A 13,258-nucleotide genomic window follows, 5' to 3' on the forward strand; every position below is an offset into this window, starting at 1 on the left:
ATTCTAAGTCTAATTCTCTATCCACTGTGCCACTTAACTGCCTCTAAGCATGGTATCTTAGTAAAGATCTTCTAAGATCTTTACACATTGAAGAAACCTCTGGGTGAATGTAACATGGGCAGGAAAGCAGTCTAAGGGAAGATAGGAATAATTCTGGTCCTGGAACTAATGCCAGCCCAACAAAGTAGATAGAGGAAACAATATAACCATAAAATACAGGCTCAAATGCTACAACTGAGCTAGGGAAATTTTTGCTTCTAGTAGATCAAAATAACATGAATGTAAATGCAATAATATAATGTTGTAAAAATGGTGAATAAAAAGAATACAGAGAATCATAATCAGATGCATTAACTGATACAAAGTAAGCATGGCACAGGTTGACATTGGAGATAGATCATGGCAATAAAGGGAATTACTAAAAAGTACCTTTGATGTTGTAATTGGTCAGAGGAGACTACCCAAGAGGGGCTTCATTAGGACTTAAAAAGGTCAAGGGGAAAGTGATGATAATCTTTGGGTTTGGGGGAATGTCTCCCCTAGGAAGTGGGCAGAGCTAGGAAGATATGAGCTCACTGCTATAGTCCGGGGTGCAAGCCTTTATAGGTTCCTAAGATAGTTAAATAATTCAAATACTGGGAAATCAGAATGACAAACCATCAGGTACTTTTTAAGCTCTAAGAAAAGGGTCTTATTAAATCCAAAGTACCTAGCACAAAAATTACTTAAAGATATTAGCTGAATTAAATTGTTTTGTTTAGATAAAAACTATAGCATTATTGAATATATAATAGGTTATATTTGAATGACTAAATTAATGAATGAAGAGGCATTTATTTATATATCTCTATGGTCCCAACACTGTGCATTCCCCACCACTCATCAATATGGAACCTCTTTGGTCAAGCCAGTCTCTTTAATCGCCCTCCACAGAAATACTAATGTTCCTAAACTCTATGCTTTAGCTCATGCTGTTTCCCCTGCCTGGAACCCTCTTCCACTCCTCTCCAGGTACCCAAGTCCACCTATCCTTTAAAGTTGAACTCAAGTCCTACTCCTTCATGAAACCTCCCAAACTTCCTAATAAACGAGTTGAACAGCTAGACCCAAAAGGTACTCATCAACGGTCAGATATCTACTTGGAGGGTCTCCAAAAGAATCTGAGCTTGGCCCTTGTGCTGTTTAACATCTTGATGTTATTGATCAATTTCCCTGATCGCTGACTTGGATAATGTCATGTTGGCATCCTTCTCCAATAGGCAGATGACAACATATTGGCATAGCCAACATATTGGAAGATGGAGTCAAGATCCAAAAGGATTCTGGCAGACTAGCACAAAGGAACAGAATAAAATGGATTTTAATGCTTAAAAATACAAAATTTTACACAGGTTAAAAAAACCCAGTATTTTAAAGTATGAGGTGGTAAAGGCATGGTTAGGCAGCAGTTTGTATGAAAAAGCTCTGGCAAGTTTTAAAGACTGCAATCTCTATGTGAGTCAAGTATGAAAGGGCAGGCATCAGAAGCTAATGTGATCTTGGTCTGCAATAAGAAAGCTTCCAGGAATATAGAGAGAACAATCCTTCTGCGCTCTGTCCTAGACTGATTTTACTGGAAGCATTACATTCACTTATGGACTTTACTTTTAAGAGGAAGAATGCTCATAAATTAGCAAGAGGAATGCAATCGGGATGATGAAAGGCCCTAAGAATTCGGTCCAGTTAGGATCTCCAGAACCAGAGGTGGCAGAACTAGACAGTGCTTAGGAGACACAGAAAAGACACAAAATTCTGTTGGATAAGGGCCTCATATGGTCTGACTTGTCTAGACAGACTCTGGTCAGGCTTTCCTTTACTCCCCAGTCGTCTCTTCTCTAGACACCTTACATAAACTGCTGTGTATGAACCACTGTCTGCCCCTTGGCCACCACTCAAACCCCCCACTTCTGAAACTATGGTCAATTCAATACTGCCATTGCTATTAGGAAGGATATTGCACAAATCTCCTTCCCCATGGTTCCATTAACCATCCCTGTAGGTTTCAAACCAAGATATCCTCCCTGGCCATCTTTGTGGAATTCCCTTATTAGAATGTAAGCTTTTTGAGTGCAAGGACTATAGTAACTTCCCATTGATATTTGTGACCCCAATGATTCGCACACAGTAAGCACTTAATAAGTGGTTTGTTTGGTTTTTATTGTCAGTTTGCTCATCTGTAGAATGAAAGGTTGGATTCGATCTGGAAGAAGTCACTTCCAGCTCTAAATCTATATAATTATACTAGCCTCTGGAAATACAAAGACAAAACCTGAAACAGTTTGTGCCCTTGGACAACTGACATTTTACTGGGAGCAAAGGAAGTCCTATAAAGCCTACCATTTATATGACATCATTTTTCACAGTTATAGTCCTCTTGTCCAACATTTTTTTTAAAATAATATTTTCTTTTTCTCCCAACAACATATAAAAACAATTTGTGTTGTCTAACATTTGAGGTGCCCTGGTGATCTCTCCACAATGAGATAATAGATTCCATGAGGGATTTTTTTTTCTGTTTTATTTCTCTCATGTGTTCTCCCTAACCCTCCCCACTAGCACAGGACTGAATACAAATGAACAGCTGTGGTACACAGAGCAGAAAGAATTCTGGATTTGGAGTAAAAAAAACCTGGGTCCTAGTTCCAACCCTTCCTAGTTCTGTGACTTTGAACAAGACACAATCACTCTGTACCCCAAGCTTTCTCATCTACAAAGTGAGGATAATGAATAAATACCTATTACTGTGCTAACTACATCCTTATTGTGGGGAACCAAACAGACAATAAAGGTAAAATGCTCTGTAAACCATAAAGGGCTATATAATGTCAACTAAGAACAAATACATGCAGCTTTAAAATCTAGTACTTTCAAGGAGAAAATAACACAAAAAACTTTAAAAACTGCAAATGGAGGTCTTTACCTCTGAGAAGAAATCTATCCATCTACTGTTGGAAGATAATAATAGTAAACATTTCTGTAGTGTTTTCAGGTTTACAAAATGATTTACATGTATTATCTCATTTCAATCTGAGCTAGGTGCTATTATTATCCCCATCTTACAGAAGAGAGAGCTGAGGCAGACAGAAGTTAAGTGACTTGGGGCGGCCAGGTAGCACAGCGAGTAAGAGCACCGGCTCCAGTGTTGAGAAGACCTGGAGATCGAATCCCGGGCTCAGACGCTTAGCACCCACCCAGAAACACCTGGCCGTGTAACCTTGAGCAAGTTACTTAACCCCAATTGCTTAGGGGCGGCCAGGTGGCTCAGCGAGTAAGAGCACCGGCTCCAGTGTCAGGATGACCTGGATAAAATCCGGGCTCAGATACTCAGCACCACACTCAGAAATAACTGGCCGTGTAACCTTGAGCAAGTTACTTAACCCCAATTACTTTATAAAAAAAAAAAATAGTTAAGTGACTTGCCCAGGGTAACACAGCTAGTAAGCATCTGAGGCTATATTTGAACTTGGGTCTTCCTGAATCCAAGTCTAGCTCTTTACCAAAGGAATATGTTTTCCACCCCCCACCCCCAGGATGTAGACAAGTATTTTTAGAAACATGCACTCCCAGCATATCTGGGTGGCTCCTGGTTGTACAATTTGCACCTGTGAACTCCACTCAAGAACTGTGTTTTTTCTGTACTATTTTGTTTCCCTGGTGACTAAAGTCTATAGTTAAAAAAACCCTGCTTGCCCTTAGGGCTGAAATCCAAAAAATCAAGCAGGAAAAGAGAACCCAGAAGAAACAGAATAGGGTGCCAACTGTCAGGCCCCCAACAATAAGCCAAATCCCATGAAATAAACATTAAGGAGACTAGAGTGAGTCAGGCAGAAATGCTCCTTTAAAAAGAGGGAGAATAGCAGTGTTGTGTCTGTCCTGCAGCAGAACAGAGCAGAGCAAACTCCAGCGTTTGGCTTTTCAGGACTGGATAAGCCTGCTGAGAGCTGCGTCTTTGTGTTCCTCTAGGCAGATGGGGATTATAAAAGATGCACAACTACTCCATTTGTTTTCATGATGGACAAAAGGAATCAGTGGCTGGTACTGAAGGCTGGCTGAAACAGGGCTCTGCTTTCATTAACACATAAAAGGCGGTTATGAGCCACTTCATCACTAAAGGAGCTTTCTTCTTGAGAAATGCCATTTGGTGCTTTACAGCAAACTTCATCAACTTTAGAGTTAGTTATCTGATGTGATTTTTTGCCTTCTGGGCAGACAAGCATCACTTTCTGTGACAGTCTATCTTCCATAGAACATTTAGTTCCAGCTCCAAGGGGAAACTCTATCGTAACTCTGCAGTTTAATCCAACAAATTCAAAAGAAAAAAGCACTGAAAATCACTTTAGTTTCCATATTAGTAATTTTGTTTTCTAGGTCAATTGGAGGAATGTTCAGATCCTGACCCTGTCACATGTGGGCAAATCACTCTACAATTCTGAGACTATCTTTCTCTGTGATATAAGAGGGTTTTGAATGAAAGAAAAACATTTACTAAGTGTTTATTTATGTACCAAGCACAGCACTAAGCATTAGGGATATAAAACCTAGACAATCCTTGTCTTCAAGAAGCTTACATTCTAGTAGGGTTAGACAGACAGACAGACAACAACAACAACCAATTTATATAGTCCTTTAAGGTTTGTAAATAGCTTTACATACATCGGCTCTTCTGAGCTTTACAAAAACACTGAAGGTAGAGTTTATTTTCATTTGGAAGAGGAAGAATAGGCAGGGAGGAGGAAGAAGAGGAGGGCAAGGGCGAGAAGAAGAGGAATGTGTGGGATAAAAGAGTTCAGAGTCTGAATCTGAGACCAGAAAAGGTCTTTATTTTTTCTCATGAGAGAAAATCTCTGCCCCTGTCACTCAAATGGCATCTGCCAGGGAGAGAGCAACAGGCAGAAGCAAGCCCATGGTTATATAACCTTCTAATGCAGAAATCCAACCCCCCAACTGGCCTTCACTCTCACTGATAGGGAGGCTGGCCCACAACCTAAGCGCAGGAATCTATCTTGGAGACAAAGGACACAGAAACATGTGGGTGTCCAGTGCAAGGCCAGGAAGGCAGTTTTATCTGTATTTGGCATATCTTGTGCTGATGTGGCATTGGGGAGGGTCTCCATTGCTCTAAGTCCCAGATTCCTGTAAGGTCAGGTGACTTCTAAACTTAAGCCTAGTGGATGCTGAAGCCACTCTAGTTTTGAATTTTCAGAATGGGGAAACTTCACTGCAAATTATCCCTCACAGGAGGAAGAAGGGGAAGAGGAAAAAGGAGAGAGAGGAGAAGGAGAAAAAAGTTGAAAAGGAGGATTTGAATTTAGACCTTCCTTATTCTAAATCCAGAGCTCTATTATACAACCTAGCTGCCCCACTCTCTCAGGTTCTAACGTGCTGGGGTCATGAAGTTTTACCTACACATACCTTATGAAGCCACAATGGGAGGTTTTCTGAATCATTGTTCAAGAAATGCCTTTGCTGAACTGCTGCCCAGCAGTAGGAATCCACAAAAGCAGCCTGGCGCCAGGAAAAGGAACTGGGAGAGAAGCAGCTTATCTGTGTACCTAGGAAACAAAGCACAATATTGCTAAGAAGTGAAAACATCTTCATCTGCAACAGAAAAGTGTTACTATAACTGTTCATACGGCAGAAAATACCAAATGTGATATGGACTGCCACTCCCTTAAAACGATCCTTGTGATGTCAGAATTTCAGTAATGTCCTTGCATTCTTACTCTTAAAATATTTACTCTTAGATTAGATTGAACTGAACCACACTCTAGGTTTACCCACCCAGGGATTTTGCCTTGTGGGGGAGCCCAGCTTAAGTTAGATCTCAGCTTCTAGTGTCCTTGCCCACTTCCATTGGCTCTCATGGCATGAAAGACAAAACAACCAGAATGAAGTGGCTTTCTTTGCCTGGACTGCCAAGGGCCACTGTCGTCTCATGACCAGGATTCATATTGCCTCCTCCCATCTCCTCCTAAAACTTTAAAAACTTTCCCATGGTTCTATTTGATTGGGAAACCCACTAGACATCTCCCAGGGTGTCAGGTTTGCTACCCTGTTATCCTAATTGAAGATGTTTTATTCCTCAACTCGTGGCTTTGATTTATTTCTGGACTTGACATCTGTAATGTACCTTCTGATCATTCATTCACTCATTCATTCCCCCAAACAGTATCCACTTCAATAGGCAACTACACAAAACATCTCCTAGGTAGGGGTGACTGGGGGCGGGGAGAGGTTGTCTGGAACACGACTCAAAAGATGTTGACAACATGGACCTTGCCAGGAATCTGACAACAATTTAGTCTAGGAAGACAGAGCATGTCTAGCTGTTAAAGCTGGAAGAGACCTTAGCACTCAACTAATCCAAACTCCTCAATCTATACACTCAGTTAAAACTTTCTGTCCCCAAATCCCCTAATGGAGGAATATTTACCCCTTACACCAAACCCTTCAGTGGAATATGAATTCTTTGGGGGCAGAGAATGTGTCCTTTGGTCTTTGTATCTTAGGCTTAGCACAAATACCTTGCTCAGAATAGGGGCTCAATAAATATTGGTTGAATTGAAATTAAGTGGTAATAAATAGTAATTACTGATATTTACATAGGGCTTTAATGTTTACAAAGTACTTTACATAAATTATCTCTCAGTTGATCCTCCCTATGACTCTGGAGGTAAATCCACATTTTACAGATGAGGAAAGTAAGTCTGAAAGAGGCAAAGTCATTTACCCAAGGTCACATAGCTAGTAAGAGTCTGAGATAAATTTGAACTCGGGTCTTCTTTTTTTTTTTTTAAGCAATTAGGGTTAAGTAACTTGCCCAAGGTTACGCTGCCAGTGTTTTTGTGTGGGTGTTAAGTATCTGAGGCCGGAACCAATCCTGGGTCCTCCCGACTCTGGGGCCCGCACTTTTACTCACTGCGCCACCTAGCCGCCCCAAACTCCGGTCTTCTTGAAGATAAGTCTAGAAATCTATCTACAACTCTTTTTTTGCTCTTAAAAGGTCTGATATGAATGGTATGGACCTTTTGGTCCCAGTCTTCTTTCCATTATGCCAACAACACATCATGTAACAAAGCGCTAAGATATTGTCTGTGTAATGAAGATAACCTACCATTTCACCCACTGTTAACAGAGTATGCAAGGTTCCTGCCTCTGTGATAGTAATGGCAATTAAAGATTCCCCTGTATTGGCTTGGTTTTCAAATTGATTGTATTAAAACCCAGAGTTTGTTAATCCCACCTGTGGGATGGGCTTGTTGATGTGAAAAGAAAGTCCTGACTGGGAGGAGCTGGTGACGTAGATTTGGAGAGACAAGAGAGAGGCGGAAGTTCTTTTTGGAAGCAGCACCTCGTGTAGAGGGAGAGACTAAGAGATTGCTGGTGGCCGCTTTGAATTGCCCTGGACTTTTGAGACCTGCCCCCTGAGCTGCCAAGGACTGAGGAGACATGGCTGTTTTGCTGGTACTTTGTCTGTCTGTTTTGATGTTATTTTGCCAGATTTGTCCACTGGTGAAAGACTGTCCTGTTGAAGAAGTCCTGGAACCTGGCATTTGGTTAAGAAGGCCTGAGACTGTCCTGCAGACAGAGAGTGAATACTGTCCACTGGTGAGGGACAGTACTGAGAGTGAATACTGTCCACTGGTGAGGGACAGTACTGTTGTTACAGGGGTCTGGAGACTGTCCGGCAGACAGAATGAATACTGTCCACTGGTGAAGGACAGTGCTGTTGTTGCAGGGGTCTGGGAGCCTTTCTGTTGGTTTAGAAGCCCTGAAGAAGGATTTTCTTGTTGTATGTTTACAGAAATCCTGGGAGAGGGCTTTGCTAATGTGTTCAGGGGTTCTAGGACTGTTCTACAGACAGAGGATAAATTCATGAAGGGATTGGCAATGTATCTTATGGCCTTGCTAAGCCTTGTCTCCCCAGGAACTAAGATTGCTGAGAACTTGCCTCGTGTCAAGATGAAGAAAAGACCTCCATTTGGGTATTAAGTGCTGTGTTTAAACTTGATGTAACTCTGGGGTAGATTCAATTGTGATCCAGGGGTGGGGAACTTTTGACCTTTTTGTGTTCTATGGTTGAGCAAATGAATGTATTTTACTTATGTTTGGAAACTAATCTCCATTTGAGAAGAGGGGCTTTGTGGTGGACTTAATTAAGGTATAGCCTAGGGGTGGAGAAGTATTTGGAACAGAGACTTTGTAATTGATTGAATGATTGGAAAGTCCTGGGGTGGGGTAGGCCTTGGAGATGATTTAATCACACTTAGTAAATGCTGTATTTTGAATGATGTCATGTTTTGATCTTCTCTGTTCTGGGTTTGTTACTGAATAAAATAGAGAGCACCTATGCTGGTATTTTGAACCTGGGAAGTTGCCTTTGCTTGGTATTACATTACAGCCTCCCCCTCAAAAACTTATGTTTGCTTCCATGCATGCTTTCCCCACCTGCTTTGGGAGCAGTAGGCATGCCTCTGCAGGCTTATTAGCTAACCTTACAAAACTGTGCAAAGGTATTAGTAATGGGTACCAGTCTGGGGCCAAGAAGCAGGATATTGCTAACTGATCTCTCAAAGGACCAAGCCTAAAGACTGATTTCTTAAATACTGTGTTCTATGTGTGGCCATGTGTAATGTAATACCAAGCAAAGGCAACTTCCCAGGTTCGAAATACCAGCATAGGTGCTCTCTATTTTATTCAGTAACAAACCCAGAACAGAGAAGATCAAAACATGACATCATTCAAAATACAGCATTTACTAAGTGTGATTAAATCATCTCCAAGGCCTACCCCACCCCAGGACTTTCCAATCATTCAATCAATTACAAAGTCTCTGTTCCAAATACTTCTCCACCCCTAGGCTATACCTTAATTAAGTCCACCACAAAGCCCCTCTTCTCAAATGGAGATTAGTTTCCAAACATAAGTAAAATACATTCATTTGCTCAACCATAGAACACAAAAAGGTCAAAAGTTCCCCACCCCTGGATCACAATTGAATCTACCCCAGAGTTACATCAAGTTTAAACACAGCACTTAATACCCAAATGGAGGTCTTTTCTTCATCTTGACACGAGGCAAGTTCTCAGCAATCTTAGTTCCTGGGGAGACAAGGCTTAGCAAAGCCACAAGATACATTGCCAGTCCCTTCATGAATTTATCCTCTGTCTGTAGAACAGTCCTAGAACCCCTGAACACATTAGCAAAGCCCTCTCCCAGGATTTCTGTAAACATACAACAAGAAAATCCTTCTTCAGGGCTTCTGAACCAACAGAAAGGCTCCCAGACCCCTGCAACAACAGCACTGTCCTTCACCAGTGGACAGTATTCATTCTGTCTGCCGGACAGTCTCCAGACCCCTGTAACAACAGTACTGTCCCTCACCAGTGGACAGTATTCACTCTCAGTACTGTCCCTCACCAGTGGACAGTATTCACTCTCTGTCTGCAGGACAGTCTCAGGCCTTCTTAACCAAATGCCAGGTTCCAGGACTTCTTCAACAGGACAGTCTTTCACCAGTGGACAAATCTGGCAAAATAACATCAAAACAGACAGACAAAGTACCAGCAAAACAGCCATGTCTCCTCAGTCCTTGGCAGCTCAGGGGGCAGGTCTCAAAAGTCCAGGGCAATTCAAAGCGGCCACCAGCAATCTCTTAGTCTCTTTTCTCTCCACGAGGTGCTGCTTCCAAAAAGAACTTCCGCCTCTCTCTTGTCTCTCCAAATCTACGTCCAGCTCCTCCCAGTCAGGACTTTCTTTTCACATCAAAAAGTCCATCCCACAGGTGGGATTAACAAGCTCTGGGTTTTAATACAATCAATTTGAAAACCAAGCCAATACAGGGGAATCTTTAATTGCCATTACTATCACACCATGGGACCACAATCAAGAATAAGAATTACATACCTGAGAAACATTTGGGTGCCCAAGAGGAATGGATTTCTAATGAATAATGAGGAGGTGCCTTTTGTTTTGGTACTTTAAAACAAGCTATTATAAGGTACCACACCACTGAGGTTATATAACAAGGTGAGGATAGGGGGCACACCATGCATGCTTACCTGCCAAGGAGGACAACAGAATGGGTACTGCAGAGCAGTGAGAATAAGCCACACATATAGCCAATAAGAGCTAATCCCTTAAATAAGAAGTATTATAAAATTTCATTAAGAGAAGGAAAAGGTATTGGGTCATTAGATAATGGAGAGTCTTTTGCTGTGCACAATGAGCCCTTGTTAAATTTCTTTCTTCTATAGAGGAAATTTGTCTTTTTTTCCCCCAGATTGGGGAGTCTAGCATGCTACTGTCCTTATAGGTACTGGCTGGGAAGGGGAGGCAGGCTGACCCCCAAATCCTTTGATGCTGTAAATGTTTTTGACACCAGAGAGCAGAAATGGGACCCATAAGTAGAGATTTCAGAAAGACATTCTGGGTCCATATAAGGATAATCTCAGAATGAGATCTATTTAAAAGTAGAATGAACTAAACAGCCTTAGGAAGTTATGGATTCCCAATTATTAGAGGTTTTCAAGTAGTGGATGAATAAACACTGGTCCTGTATATTCTAAAGGGAATTCCTATTTACATATGGATTATCATAGTCAAGCTTGAACTCTTCCCCACTCTGATATTCTGTGTCTGACCAAGTATAACTGAACAGCAAGGGGAAGAAATGTGCATTCATGAAGGTCTAGTCAAAATCTCTGTAATATATGACAAGTTATTGCCAGATGTGGCAGTGCTCAGCACAGCTATAGGGAAGATGGAGGCAGTCAGGTCTGACAAGCTTGGATATTCTCCATTGCAGTGGGCTGTTCAGATTAGGTGTCCTCTTTAGGTTTGGCATTAAGATGGTGAGCCCTTTGGGGGAAGGGGGTACCAGGTTGCCCAAAGAGAAACAAACCAGCCCAGATAAGAAATAGAGCAGGTTAACCCTTTGTGCTGATCAAGGTGGGATTGGCTATGGGGAGCTCCTGTACTTCCACTCTGAGCAAGAAAGGGAGACCCGGCTGAGCCTGTGTCCAACTCTGTGTCACCAGCCTGCTTTTAGTCTTTTTGCTGGCTGGAAACCCAGGCAATACTTGGGCCATTGCTTGGCCCTGTATTCATGCTGTAAGGATTGGCAGAATCAGATATAACATAACTAATAGAAAAGACACCACCACTTCAGGGCCAGAAAGCCCTGAGTGGGTTGGTGACAGGTGAAAAGTATTGCCAAGAGCATGTAACTAACTTCTCAACTTCCTTAGTCTGGTTCAGATAAGACTTGAGTTTGGCCAATTCTTTCTTGATATTTTATCTCAGTATGCTGATATTATTGGTTCTGTTTTTAGGAGGCTTGCTCAAAAGGGCTCTATGACTGACTGTCTGGGCCAAGAGTCAGTGACTGCCCACTTATGAGGAAGTCTCAGTATGCAATGCATCTCTATTTATTGCAAGGGGCAAACAAGAAGGCGGGCAAGAAAGGAGGACAAGAATACCAGAAAGTAGACCAATGGAGTTGAGGTTGCCAGGATATCAGAGGGTTCATCTTGAGTGGGTGTATCCAGGTGACAAGGGATACTGAATAAAGTATCATCACATGAGAAAATCCTTCGATGATTTAAGCATTTCTAAATAGTCATGGCCGCATGTTGGCTTCTCGGGCTAACAAAATGTATGTAGAAGATTATACTGGGAATTTTGGAGCTGGATGGAGTATTGTCTCCATATTGTCTTTCTGCTCTGTGGGTTTTTTCCTTTTTAGAAATTTATATTTTCTTTTTTATTACAAACAAACATCAACAAACACAAAAATTTCAGTATGCAAAGAAAAACAAGAGAAGATTGTACATGAAACCATGAACTATTTTGTGGTTCTAAAAAATGTACAGAGGAAATTTAACACAGTAGTGATAAAGTCATCCAGTAAACATCCCCTTCTGAACTTTTTTGTTTTCTTCAGTGTAATTTTTAAAACTTTTTTTGCATCTCTATCAGAACCCATAAACTCAGCCTGCTCCCAATGTTGTCTCTTGAAACATATAAATACAGTCAAGCAGGTCTGAAAAGGGAAGCTTCTTTCTAAGCCCTTTTGCCAAGAAATGGATAGAATGATTTAATCATCTTTGCAATAATCAGAGTTTTTTGAGATCTTTCAGAATTGTCTTTTACAATACTGTGGTCACTGTATAAATTGTTCTCTTGGTTCTTCTCACTTCACTCTACATCAGTTCATATATTCTACCCCAGGTTCCTTTGAGATAGAAGGGGTATTTGTAATATTCATAATTTCTTAGAGAGCAATTTCTTGTTACATAATATGCCACAATTTGTCCAGCCATTCATCAATTGCTGAGCACTCACTTTCCAATTCTTAAAAACGCTGCTATAAATTTTCTGTATATATAGGTCCTTTCCCTGTCTCTGAAATCTTTGAGGGTACATACCTACTAACAGTATCACTGGGACAATAGTCATAATTTAGTGGTTTTGGAGGTACAGTTCCAAATTCCTTTCTAGAATGGCTGGACCAATTCACAGCTCCATCTGGCTCTTTTCTCTGATACTTTTTCAGAAAGGCAAATCATTTCCAGAGACCTCAAAAGTTAGTCAACTAGAAAATCTACTTTGGCTGCACTGTACATTCGTAGTTGTTAGACTGTGTTCATAACAGAGAAGACAATGCTTAGCATGGTCAAACATGAAATTTAAATATTAGAACAGATTTTTAAAAAAACCCAAAACATTTAGAAAAGCTAAGTGAGGAGGTAGATGCTCTCCCCTGGTTTTCTGGAATTACCTCCAAGGGTACAGAATGTATAGAAGGGATTGCTGAAGCATCATGAGTGATTTTTGAAAAATGACCACAGAAAGGAAAGGTGCCTCAAAGCAAGAGACAGGCAAGTATCCTGATACTTCAAAGGCAAGAAAAAGGCACACACTTAAGACTCTAGGCCAGTGAGATCAGTGATGATTCCTGGTCATTTTTTGGATGGAATATTAAGTCAGGATAGTTGATGAACTCTTGAGAAGGAAGAAGAGCTACTCTTCATAAATTCAAGCCACCAGGTCCAGATGTTTTTTTTTTTAATTTTATTATTTATTTTTAACATTCTTTGCTTTTAAATTTTGAGTTCCAAATTTTCTCCCTACTTCCCATCCTTCTGCCACCCATTAAGAAGACAAACATGTGAAATCATGCAAAACATACTTCCATTAGCCACACTGCAAGAAAAAA

General features: G+C 41.0%; 1 protein-coding gene across 2 annotated transcripts in view; it reads right to left on the reverse strand.

Annotated features, from left to right (window-relative positions):
• The window catches only part of PANX1 (pannexin 1), a 58,004-nt gene that overhangs the window by 24,150 nt on the left and 20,596 nt on the right, over positions 1-13,258 (reverse strand). For both annotated transcript variants that reach the window (XR_011166803.1, XM_069080536.1), the window contains exon 2: positions 5,452-5,591. Coding sequence is in view for 1 of the 2 variants with exons in the window: in XM_069080536.1 (XP_068936637.1) it covers positions 5,452-5,591 (140 nt within the window). In the remaining variant the exon portion in view is untranslated. The remainder of the gene's footprint in view (positions 1-5,451; positions 5,592-13,258) is intronic.

The sequence above is a fragment of the Petaurus breviceps genome, unplaced genomic scaffold (assembly GCF_028583685.1).
Source record: "Petaurus breviceps papuanus isolate PSGF00001 unplaced genomic scaffold, PetGlider_PUasm1.0 91133, whole genome shotgun sequence".
Taxonomy (NCBI): Eukaryota; Metazoa; Chordata; class Mammalia; order Diprotodontia; family Petauridae; genus Petaurus; species Petaurus breviceps.